This window comes from Psittacula echo, assembly GCF_963264785.1.
Source record: "Psittacula echo genome assembly, chromosome: 1".
Lineage (NCBI taxonomy): Eukaryota > Metazoa > Chordata > Aves > Psittaciformes > Psittacidae > Psittacula > Psittacula echo.
Window position 1 is genome coordinate 154,370,946 of NC_137735.1, and position 13,198 is coordinate 154,384,143.

At 38.9% G+C, this 13,198-nt stretch overlaps 1 protein-coding gene across 1 annotated transcript in view; it reads right to left on the bottom strand.

The window, feature by feature from the left end:
- Nucleotides 1-12,932, bottom strand: part of TMEM117 (transmembrane protein 117) — a gene marked incomplete at both ends in the record, with an annotated part of 221,200 nt that extends 208,268 nt beyond the window's left edge. The window contains one exon of the mRNA XM_080632603.1: nucleotides 12,656-12,932. Within this exon, the coding sequence (XP_080488729.1) occupies nucleotides 12,656-12,932 (277 nt within the window). The remainder of the gene's footprint in view (nucleotides 1-12,655) is intronic.
- Between the last annotated feature and the right edge of the window lie 266 nt (nucleotides 12,933-13,198).

Below are 13,198 nucleotides of genomic sequence, written 5' to 3' on the forward strand. Positions count from 1 at the left end.
GATGGAGAAACTGTATTAACAAACAGTGAAATTTCTGACAAATTAACACTTCCACAGCAAGTTTCCTTTGGAGCTAAATCAGATATACAATGAAACTAAATTTTCATTACTAAAAAAAGCCAGAGGGTGGGTAGGTTCCACAGTAGAACACATAAAAACACTTTTTCATGGTAAATGCATTAAAAGCTAGTAAGGGAGGGGAATACTGTCACTGAAAACTGTTTTAATTTTTCCAAATATATACTTCTTTTTTTCTGGTTTTGTTTTAAATTAATTAGCAATATAATCATAAAAATAGTGTACAGAAATATTCATTACTGTTCTTTGTCTAGCATACCTACATCTCCTTATTTAGAGCAAATAACTTAAACTGGCAGCTTACATAGCTGCATATTCATTCAATACCACTAGAAGGTGCTCCTCTGTTGAAAGATAATTATTTCTGTCTGAACTGCTTCTCAAAGCTAATTTTCCTCTGATAACTGTGGTTCTGGCCAGTTGTTTACACAGACTGTAATTGCAACAAGCACCCCTGTTATACAACAGCAGGACCTTGTATGCCGTAACCATTATTACAGCATGAGAATAACAGATTTGTTATTGCTCATTTTCTTGATAGATCAGAATCCCAGCTGAGCAGGACTTCCTTTTTGCTGGAAGGCAAGGCAAGGAAATCGTGCTGGAGATGACACATTGCGAAGAGCCACAGTTTCTGTAAGTTTAGGAATCATAGAATCATGGAAAAGACCTTTATGATCATCGAGTCCAACTATAAACCTAACAGTGCCAAGTCCACCAAACGCATTCATGGAGTAACTTAGGGCAGAATGCACCCCCAGAGAGACACTGACATGGTTGTCTTAAGTCTGAAGGCAGGAGAATCCAGTATAAAAAAAGCAATAACACAACCATACAAACATAAGCATATGATCGACATCAATTCCACACCAGCAGTATCAGGCCATCAAACCACATCTGGAAATCCAAGGATCAATAATTCGTATTTCGTACACAACCTTATATGAGCCTCAACCAAGTTAAGATTTAGTTTGAGACCCAGAAATGCATTCTGCTAACCTCTGGGTACACAGAGACTGCCTCTGTCAGCTCTTTGCATACACAATAAAAACCTTAACTGAGAGCTGAAATAATGCAGGTTTTTCTTAAAAAAAAAAAAAAAAAAAAAAAAAAAAAAAAAATCTTCAGCCTGCACAATTTCTGAAGAGTTTTGTGTCATCAGGGATTGGGTAAGATTTTGGTGAGAAATGGGAAAGAAAAGGGGAAATGAGGATGGACTGACCACCTAAGGTGAGCTTACTCAGCTGTAAACTTTGGACAAAGTCTAGAAGGGCATCCTTTGCAAGCCTAGATTTCATCAGGTTCTTTAGCTCAGCCAACAGTGACTAGAAGGGACATTCACACTGCAAGAGGGTAAAGAAAGTAAGTCACTATGCAGTTCAAACTCTTTAAACCGTTAAAATCTAAGGTCAACCCCCAGCAAGAAGCTTCCTGCTGGTAAGGAGACCTACACATGGCCTTTCCCAAACTTCATTATCACAAGGGAAGGAAGCAGAGTAAAATCCTCCATGGAAGCACTCTGAAAAAAACTGTTGCAAGAGGCACGATAACTAAGCTTAGAGGCTACTCAAATAGATTTTGATTCTTCACACAGATCTGAGTGATCAAAGTTGAAATAACTAAAGAAGAAAGGTGCTGGTGAACTGTTTGTATTAAAGCCTTTTCTATGCACCTCAGTATGTTAATTTGGAAAAAGGCTGGTCTCTGGAAAGCCTGTTTGATGCTACTACAGAAAAGCATTCCACCTCTAAAGGTAAATCTGTTGAACTTTCAGATGGGTGATAGTTTATATAGTTCAGGATCTAGGAGAAAGAGAAGTAATAAAGACATGCCAATGGTATGGCTTTCAGGTCCAGAATGCTTTATGTGCAGCATGACAGTCAACTGCACTTTAATATTCAAGTAGCCAAAAAAGAACTTGCCATCCTGAGACACTAGTGTCTTACAAGGAACAGACAAAGAAAACAGTGCATAGCACTTGTTTCCTTGAGGTTATGGAACATTTTCTCAATTTTGCTGCTGAGCATTTCCAGCTCTTTCAGAGAAAGACTTTTCCCTCTCAGAGTAAGGAATTCAAATGTCTTCATTCATTTTGAAGCTGCATTTCTTTTATGAACACTTGTTAGACTACATTCAGTACATCTCATAGGTATTGAAAAATAACCATAAATTTTGCCTCAAGGCATTCAGAATGGTCACAAAATATCCAGACTCTTTGAGAGATCTGGTTATAAAAGTTCAATTTCAAATAATATGAATTATTCAGGCACAAAATGAATAATGCCTTTCACAGTGGCAAAGACACCTAAGAGACATACTTCAGAATACACATGTTCTTCCTGCTCTGAAGAAGCAGTCTTTGAAGGACTTCACCTTTTCCTAATGTAACACACAAGGAAACAGCTAGAACAGGCTTAACTTACTTCCTTCAACCAGACAAAATAGTGTAAGAAGGCTTTATGTCTTGTGAGGGATAAGGTTTGTAACTAAAAATGAAAACTGGATAGATCTCAATGTAAGTAATGTGCAAATTCCTAAGTTTTTCTCTTTCCTGTAATTGCATTAGCTGTCAATTCGATTTCCAGGGCACTGCCCACAAGAAAAGGTGAGTGAATAACCTGTGCTCTGCAGCAAATGGAGTAACTGTTCCAAGGGAAAAGTCCTGTCTGGAGTAGCTGATCTGCCTGGAGGAACTTGTACAGTATCAGTGGAAACAGAAGAAATACAAATGTATGAATTACTGCCAGAGGACACAATACCAAATCACACATTGGCAGCACACATTGGCAACACATTGACAACACCATGACATTTGAGACGAAAAGGATTTTGGCTCTCTAGAGTTGGTGGGTGTTGGTAGAGTGCTGAGGGTAAGACTTTTTCAGGTATGCTGTGGGCCAACCCTGTGCAGGCAGCACTGCAGTGTACCCCCTCAGACCCCTTCAACTCTCAAGAGACCACTGATGCCTGCATTTCTTCTGGTGTGTGTCACTAGCATGACAATCAGAAACACAGTCTCAAGAGAAGTCTGAGGTTTTATCCGCAACCTCAGAGACGGAAATCTGTAGATATCACCAAGACAGTAGCACTCCTTGAAAGTTTTACTCTTTGAATTTAGATAGGTCATACAGAAGTGACCTCTAATTTAAACATTGCCCCATCTTTGGCTGCCACAATGAGGAGGTGCGTGGGAAGCAAGCATGGCCCCAAACCATTATTTCAAAGTAATCTAATCTTTATTCATACTGATATTTCACATCAAGAACATCAAGCAAAGTGGAAGGCATGGAGAAAACTATGTTCCAAGACTTTCCATTTGCTGTATGAAAATGATACAAAATTGAATGCTGTGTTAAGCCCTGAATTCCCCAGGTCAGGAACTCCACAGAAGCTCCACATAAAATGCTAATAATGCAAATGGCCAAACCCAACAAATTTCTCAGTATCAGAAGAAGGAGGATGAAGGAGTTGGTAAATTTGGGGGTTTGTGAGTATATGTGAAAATTTGAGAAGGATTTGCTTCTTAGTAACAGGTAGGCAGGAACAAAGACTACTGCTAACTACAACCTTTATTATTTGTCTTCAAAATAACTGTCAAAGGCATCTAAAAATAGACTTATTTTTGTCTGAATTCTGAGCAAATTGTTGGGGAACTATTCTGGAAGTTATCAGTACAATCTTTACTATTCCTATACCTATATCTTGGCATCCACAGTGTGCCACTGTCAGATACCGAGCCAGAAGCATCACTGGTTTAACCCATAAAGCTTATAATATTTTAACATCAAATAAATCATGATACTAAATAGCTGATAATCGCATCTAAACCAGGTACTTTGCTATAACTTAGTCAATGGCCAATCTGAATATGCCGAAGATATTAATTTTACATCATTCCAGGTGATTGATATATACATCTATCAATGTGGATAAGGCAATGTGCAAACCATGAAAACACTGTTGTAGCTTGTCACTTCTAACTTCTGTCTTAACAAATGATTTTTCTACCTCTTTATTTGGATACATAATCCAAGAAATCTTAAATTCCTGCTTTGCTGAGCATAAGGGATACTAGTTTAAACATGTTAAATGTTTCTGGATACTTACATCAAATAGGAAAACAGTGTTTTTCTAACTATTGTTGTCATCATTAAAATACCATTATAGGCACTGTTAAATTACCACCCACATTTTTACTTGGAAGTCTCACTCCCAAACATCTATGTAGTCACCTGCTCCTAGGCTGTGCTGCAGAGATTGGGCTGCTGCACACACAAAGTGAAAGTCAGTTCTAATGAGGCCTTTATAATGGCACCAAGGAACTGGTGCTTGGGCAATAACAAGCGGGGCTATTTGTGGATTACATGTTAAAGCATTCCTAAAAGGTAGGTATGTGACACATGGTGGAATTGCCTCTGCTTCAGACTAAAAGGCAGGTGTCTCTGGAATGAAACATGGTAGGTGGGTAAGAACATCTCACCTTACTTTGGGTTGGAAAGGACCTTAAAGATCATCTAGTTCCAAACCTCCTACCACAGGCAAGGACATCTTCCACTAGACCAGGTTGCTCAAAGCCCCGTCTAACCCAGCTGGCCTTGAACACTGCCAGGGATGGGGCTGACATAGCTTCTCTGGGTAACCTGTTCCAGTGTCTCACCACCCTCACATTAAAGAACTTCCTCCTGATAACTAATCTAAGTCTTGTCACTACTTGTCCTTATAAAAAGTCCCTCTCCATATTTCTTGTAGACTCCCTTTAGGTACTGGAAGGCAGCTCTAAGGTCATCCCAGAGCCTCCTCCAGGATGAACAACGCCAGCTGTCTCAGCCTGTCTTCGTAGGAGAGTGCTCCAGCCCTCTGAGCATCTTCATGTCCTTCCTCCAAACTTGTATGAACAGGCCCACATCCTTTTTATGTTTGGGGGTCCAGAGCTGGATGCAGTACTGCAGGTGTCAAATGCTATGCACAAGTTCTGATAGATGACGTTAGCTGCTCTTCCCTTATCCACCAATGCTGCAACCCCGTCATACAAGGCCACCAGATTTGTCATGCATGAGATGAAATTATAATGCTTTATCTGAACCAAGGTGTGAGAAAATTTGGATTGAAAGTCTTTTGTTTGTAAAAGCTTCACACAACGATTGCTTCTCACAATGAGTTACTCAACACTCACTGTTCATGTCAGAGTTCACCTTGCCCTGAGGCTCTGCTGTTAGGTCTACTCAGACACCCAGTCTGCTCTGGAAGACTCCTTCCCCACCAGGAGGCTCCATGGAGAGTCTGAAAAAGCAAGAAAGTCTCTGCTGTTCCTGCAATCCCCTGGAAGAAGCTACTTTGTGGGGAAAAGGGTACTGCCCCTTCTCACAGAAATAAATAACAAAGCAGAGAAGCCTGTTTTCCAGCATCTGAAATGAGGTTATGTTCTTTGCCTGTCTCAGGAATCACATTTAGTAATATTGTGTTACTGCCCCACCTACCTTCTAGGGAACAATTACTGATCCCTCTTCCTCAAAAGTCACTCTGGTTAGTGAGTACATTTTCAGTTTTTTATTACTCTTCCTATGAGTAAAATATCTGTAAGAAATGTATAAACCACACTTACTATTTGCTGAATAGTTCATAAATCCTGGGAACATATTTAGATTTTTTTAAAGCACAGAATATTGGTTTGGTTTGGGTTTTTTTAATTTGAAATTTTTTATTAAAAAAAAGAATTATCTAACTTTCTAAGACAGACTCACAGGCTGACTTGGACTCCTGTCAGAATCACACAAAAAGGAATGTTGTCTGCTATGTCAAGGACCATCATGTCATTCTGACAGCATAAGGGGACCCTTTAAAAGGACACAGCATGACCAAGGGGATCACATTCTCCTTGGACTCTCAATGGGGCACACGGTGAGGTGTTGCTCCACACTAACATCCTCTCTATCTCCTTGCTGTATGGAATAAGGATGGAAGAAACTTGCCCCTGCACTAACTTGCACCTGCACTATGCCCATCAGGCTGCTTCTGCTAGGAATAAGCCCACGTCTATTTCTGGAAATTGGGGAATGAAGACATATTATTCCTGTAAGTGGCAGGCATCATTCCAAACTCACTTCCAGTCTCAAATGGAAAGAAAAATCTGAAAGTCATGTCAAAAAGATCAAAACACAAAACTGACACATCAATATGAAGTAGCAATGAACTTATTTTTAGTTTTCAGTCACTGGATGCTAAATATTCCCCAGAGCCTTCCCGTTATGGATAATCTGACACATGTAGCAATTCTCACAGTCTCATGCTGCTGCTTGGCGAATGGGATATGCATTTCCAGTACAGTCAAAGCTTTCAATGAAGAGAGAATATTTTTTTTTGTAGCTACTGCCTGTACCTCTTCAATTAAACTCTATAATTCACTACCCAGAAGTAATATGGTACAAGACTGATTCCACAGCTAACACTAAGAGCAGAGAACAGCAGTATTCCCGTTGAGCCTGAAGAGAAGAAGCAGTGAGATGTTACAGCTCTTCTAAAAAAACAGGAGTAAAAGAAGAAATTAGGAGGACACTTGCATGCATTTCATTTATATTTGAAAGGTCATTTGTGGTCTCCCTCATGAATGATGTAAAGTTTATTTTAAACTAACATCTTAATTACTGGCAATGAGCCAGAGCTGGAATCTGATGAGCCTGCACTCATTCAGTAGCTGGCTGTGAGCTTCTCCCTTTTTATGTTTTTTGTTGATGATTCTGGCTCTCAGAAATGCTTGCTCACAGTCATTTGTGCGTTATTATTAGCAAACTGTCAGCTTGGCCCCTTGGCACACATTTTGTAGGACCAAAATAATCTTATTGTATTGCTTCAACATTTTACTGGAAACAAAAGAGGTGACTTGACTGTGAAGCTATCACAGTAGACCTTGAAAGCCTTCAACAGCATTAACTTGATCATTGTTACTGAAATTCATGCTGAATAGGCTCTTGAAGAAAGTTGGGGTTTTTTGCCAGCTGTCACATTAGTTGCTTTCTATTAGGCTGAAGTCACCAACAGAAAAGAAATAGCAGGAGCAAAGTTGCTGGGTATTAAGTGACAAATCCTATTGTAATGTAAGATTCAGAGCTGGCAACAGAAAAGAATATGCTCTATCAATCAGGTTAGAATTTTATGCAAGTATTACCATACATCCATCACTCGTTCCTACAGATGGTGGCACAACTGTTCATACAACTACTATCAAACAAGAATGGGAAACAATCTGGCTCAAAAACAACCATACAGAAATCTTATCACATCTCTTGGGTTTTTGTTTTATTTTGCAGGTTTGGGTTGGGTTTTTTTCCAAAACAGAGCACATTTGGTTCATCAGCTCTTGCTACTGAAGCATTGCTATGAAAGCGATATGCCACAGCAATACTAGCAGCTATACCACAGCCCAGATTTTATACTAACGTGGCCCCTAATATATCAGGATGCTAATTAATCATATACATACTACTGTATGAATTTATCCTATGCCTGTTACCCATCTGACACATACACTTTTCTTATGTAGTGCACAATCATCTTGACTAAATCCCATTCTGGCCAATTTCCTCATGCAATTTGCACACATTGATTGCTTCAGTTGGTACACGCTTTAACTTTCAGCACAAAATCAGACACTGAGAAGTCTGTTTATAATAGGTTTTCAATATCTTTTAAAGCCTTCCAGATAAAGATGTTTGACAAAAAGATAACAGGTCCTCAGTGGGTGTTTTGTTTCAAACTGTCTATCATGAAATTGCTCCCAGCATGGCAATACTGTCCATTAAAAAATTCACAACATTAGTGTGTACCCACATCTCAGTGCAATTCTTACAATGACTGCTTTATTTATTCACTCCAGTGTCTGTGAAGCTCAGATTACCATTTAATTCTAAGCAAACTGCTAACTGTGAACATTTGTAAGACAGCAGCCCATTAAATTCAACATTTATTCAACAACTCTAATTTGCTTACAGTATTATGATGATTCCCCTGTTTTAAGAAATATGGCTTTAGTTCTATATATCTTGTTTTCCATAACTTGTTATAACATATTAAGTATTTAGTTTCCTTCCCCATCATTTAAAAGGAACTTACAAGGAACTTGCACACTCACTGGCAATTGAGTAAAATCCAGTCTCTGTAATAACAGGCTTTTAATAGGGCTTTATAATCACTAAGAGTTAGAGAAATGGGCAGGTAGAAGCATGTTTTGTAGTAAGCATGTTTTAAAAAAATGGTGCATTTAATACGCAGCATAAGATAAGGATTATTACACATGGAAAGCAGTCAAAGCCAAGATGCTGGACTGAAAAAAATTAAGATATTATTTTTCCAAGTATACTGCCCAGTTATACACACTGCTAAAAATCTGTTCAAATGAAAGATTATTTTAAATGTATATGACTGATCATATTCATATGCATTGATGCAAAAGGCACAGCCTGAACTCTGGGCCAAAAAACCTCCCACTGAACTCAGAATTTGGGCCTGAGGTTGGAGTATAGAAATGCAACTGTACATATGTTGAGGTGTCAATTAAAACATATAATTTCTACACACTAAATACTGTTATTTTCTAGACAGTGCCCCAGAGCAATACTAAAAATGTGCAAGAACTTATTCAGGAATTTCTTTTAAGTCAGGATTTAAGATTTGAATGCATTTTCTGAGTGCATAGTGTCATCAGATGGGGTCAGGTTGTAAGCTCTTTCACTTTTCATAAAGCAGAAAATAAAAACCAAGAAATCTCTGAGTAAGCACAAAGAAATTACCACTTTTCCTGCCTCAAGTAACTGCCTCATGCAGAACAAAAAATAACATGGATATATATATCTTTACTTTTTATTTCCCCAAACTTCCGATATTCATCTATGACCTTTCGTTTTCCATTGCAAAATGAAAACCATGGCAAACACAATACTTAACAAAATAGAAGATATGCTTAGTAATGAATCAAAAAAATATAGTGGGTAACAGCCAAAACACAATTTTAAAATACCATTTGTTCTGACCATATGCCATAAAGACATAAGGAATGCACTAGATAAAGGCTGTTTTCCTTGGAATTATTTATCATGGGAGATGTTTGTCAAATGAAGTAAGTTATTTCTTGACTGAAGAGCAAGAAATGGAATTGTTTTCTGATCTTGTTTTAAGTCATGAGCGGTGCCTTGAAAGAGTCCCTGAAGAGGTTACTGTTCAAGGGTTGCACTGAACTTTATCAACAGAAAACATCCCACCATGTCCTCTAGTTATCTTTACTTCTCAACAATCTAGTTTACCTGCTCCACTATCTTTCCATGAACTCAGACAGATGAAGCCTAAATAATGTTTCCAGCACCCTTCTCTTTCTACTTTTAGAAACACAACATACTTGAACTTATTTCTATTATTCTTATAGTTCATGACAGTCATGGCTATCAGACAGTGGCTGTCACAGATGGTAAACTGTATTACGACATAGTCCTAGCTACACTATTTTTCTAGTTCATAGGCAAACTCAGAAGCAAGAAGTACAGAAGACAGGACAAAAGAACAGGAAGGGCATGGAGAAAGAAAATCCTTTCCACTCCTCTTCATATAAAGTGAGATGTGCGGACTAATCCTTTTCAGTTTCAATTTTCAGCCTTCACTGTGAGCCAAGATCTGACAGGGGAAGATTGACTGGTGCTATCTGGTTACCTGACTGCACAAAGTTATATACGGGACACAAGAAACAACCAGTCACGATTTCCTCTACAAACAGAATTTAGCAGAGAAAAAGATAAAAAATGAACAAAGATTAAAAATAGAATGGTTCCAAGCAATTATACATGAAAAAATAAAGGATTAAACAGAAAAAAAAAAAAAAAATACAGAAGCAGCAGCTACTTAAAAAGATAGACTAGGGAAATCAGAAACAATAAAGAGGTGAATTCCCAACGTGCTTGATGCCAGAAGATCCAGAGGGCATATTCAGTGAGGATCTCAATAAAATGGATTTCTGGGCAGTGAAGACATTAAAATAGTCACAAATAACTTGCAGAAAAGATCTTAGCATGGGCTGTATAAATCTTCTGGAGATCCAGAGAGACACTCAAGTTGTAAACCTACATCATCATCTCATCAATGCAATAGCTATCCACACTAGCTAGTTTACAGCTAGTATGGCCACATCAATCAGCAATACAATCAGCTCTTCAGTCACACAGACTGCCATCTGCTCGCAGTGTATCACAAGCAAGAGCATATTTCCACTGATACACTGTGTGGGTGCAGTCCCACAGCACTCGAGCCAACACAAGGTAGGGCTGCCATGGCCCCCAGCTAACTTGGCGGCACAGTCCTTGGCTGTTGCATCAGCATTGGCACTCAAGCGATCACATCAGTTCAAGGAGCTGCTGTAGATGACAGAAGAAGCAATTGGTTTTCCATGGGATCAGCTGCCTGAGCTGGCTCACTGCTCGGTCACATTAACAGCAGCGCTGGCTTGAGGGAGGGACCAAAACAATGTGGCTGAGTTTAGGACAGGAAGACTGTGGCAGATTGGCTCAAATTACCATGAAACTCAATATGCAGCAACTAGCCTCCAATCAGTTTGTACCTACACCCACACTGGTCATCCAGACCACAACCATAAATATTCATAAGCCAGCACTGCCATCAAAGGTAGGAATCTCTTGCCTGTAAGTTTCCTCCCAATGCTGATCCCATCTGTGTGCTGCCACAAATATTGATATGATCAGAGATATGATCCTCACTGAAATAAAAGATGGGTACTGCTAATGTGGATGAGTTCCCTATCCTGTTTCACCGAGCAACTGCATAAAAGTATGAAGCAGCAGACACTGAAGGCTGGGCAGACCTTCCTTCTCCTTTTGGCAGTAATGCTGATTCAAGCTGCTTTAAAATTTATGTTAAGCTACATCCTCTCTATGATATACGCTTACAAATCCAGAAGGAGTTATCATGCTAAACTACCTAGATAAAGGACAGAGAATTACTCTGTAATCAGACTAGGACATATTCCCAAAAAAGAAAAATTTACATGTCTCGAGGAAGCCACATCCTGTAACAACTTGTTCCACTGATTTTCTAGCCTTTCAGTTAAAAAAATTAAGAGTGCTGGCTATTTGCCACTTCCAAGCACTGGAACTTGCAATACATTTGCTGGACTGAAGGTAATGTCCTCCAAGTCAAATCTGAGCAAAGCACCCTCTAATCTTCCCTTTATCTTCTCAATTTCTCGCTATAGGGCTTATTTTTCAATTTTATAATCAGTTCCATTACTTTTCCCTGATCTTTTCCAATCTAGCAAAATAATTCCTCGATTGTGGAAGCCAGAATTGAAAACATTATTGCAACAGTGCTGGTTCCAGAGCCAAGGAAGTAAGGTAAAATGTCCTCTTTATGGGGACATTCTACATTCACCATTACATTATGCTAAAATGTCCACCAAACAGCCATCAAGATGCTCGACTATTTTTCAGAATAAGTTCTTCAAGAGAAGTCTGTATGATGAGAAGTCTCTTAATGTGGCTTTGCTTGTTCATTCCTTGACACAACAGCTTTACATTTGATTTATTGAAACAATAGTGGCTCTCTCTCTATCTTAATAGAACAAGACAGATCAAGGAAATGGCCTATCGCTCATGTGCTTCGAGGTGTTCCAGTAACCATCCATTCTGCAGTCTTACCAGCATAAGAATATAGGACTAGTCTATTTAGACCAACAATGACACACCTAGTATCAGATGTTTCAAAGAACAATGAAGCTGGTGGGAGTGAAGTAATCATTTCCATGATTTCTACTTATCTCTAAAACTTAGGCCCAGCCTTGAGCCCTCAGATGCAACATTTTCTACGTTCACTACATGATTCAGTTAAGACAATGATTGATTATTTTGTATCTCTATATGCATACATCTAAGTTCCCAGTCTCAGAATCTAATTCAGGGTCATTCCATTCCTTTCAGTCAGTCCATGTGCAGTAAGTTCCCCAGTTTAGTCACATGTTGCATACAAAAGTATTTACTGACGTGTTTTTTTCCATTTCCTACCTTTCCATTTCACTGAGTCACTCCTGTACTACAAGACAGACAGGTTCTGCTTCTCTAGAATTCCCGTTTTGACTTGGGAAGCTCTACAGTACAGCTCTGCCAATACTAACAACAGGCTCTGCGTCCACCTAATGTGCCTTTTGACAATACACAGTGTCACTGCCCCAAGGGACAATGCCTTTTCTGCACATTGCTGAGAAAATTTAATCATGATATTTAAAAATCTGTCTGAAGATGCAAAGAAGTATTTTTATAATACTGAAAACCACTGACCTCTCAAGTATTTAAAACATGCCAGCTTTCACTATTTTTAGTCTTTTTGAACGAAATCATTGTGAATTACGCTCATAAGTAGACATGGCATTAACTTCCACAATGACGTAAGCTTTGATGTACTGAGTTCTATACAGCTCTAAACACTTGGAGTGATTAATAGCGAAGCTTACAAAATTGCAATGAGTAGAAAGATAAAGGGAGAAGTCAGGAAGCCATTACTGAGAAGTCAGTAGGTGCATCGTGTAACTTACCAAACAGGCGCTGATGGAAGAGAAATTTCCCAGCTATCAGTCCTGTGAGAATGGCAAGCAGCCACAGAAACACCTTCAAAAATCTCCAGCCTCCTCCGTCAGGGTATTTATTTGTTACAAAGGAGAAACAATTACCAACAACAATAACATTGGCTTCTGTCTGACTGTGGGATACTGGGTCCTCGGCAAATATTAAGAAGTTGAAGAAGATCACTAAGTAAGCCACAACTAAGCGAGACCACGGGTGCTGGAAGTAGTAGCGGAAGTCTTTATCCATCCTCAGACACTGCAGAACTGTTCTTTGCCTGTATGTAAAGATACAAATGCACAATGTTATACCGACCCAGAATTCTTAGAGCTTAGCAGATACCTGCAAATTACAAAAAACACGTCACTGTAACGTTGTCATCATTTATTTTTAACACTTCAGGCTTGACTAGCAATGAAAGTTTCAGTTAAAAATAGTTAGAGCCAAGTACAGAAAAACTGAAATTCCTGCCCATCCCAATGTAAAAACAACAAACAAACATATATACCTCATAG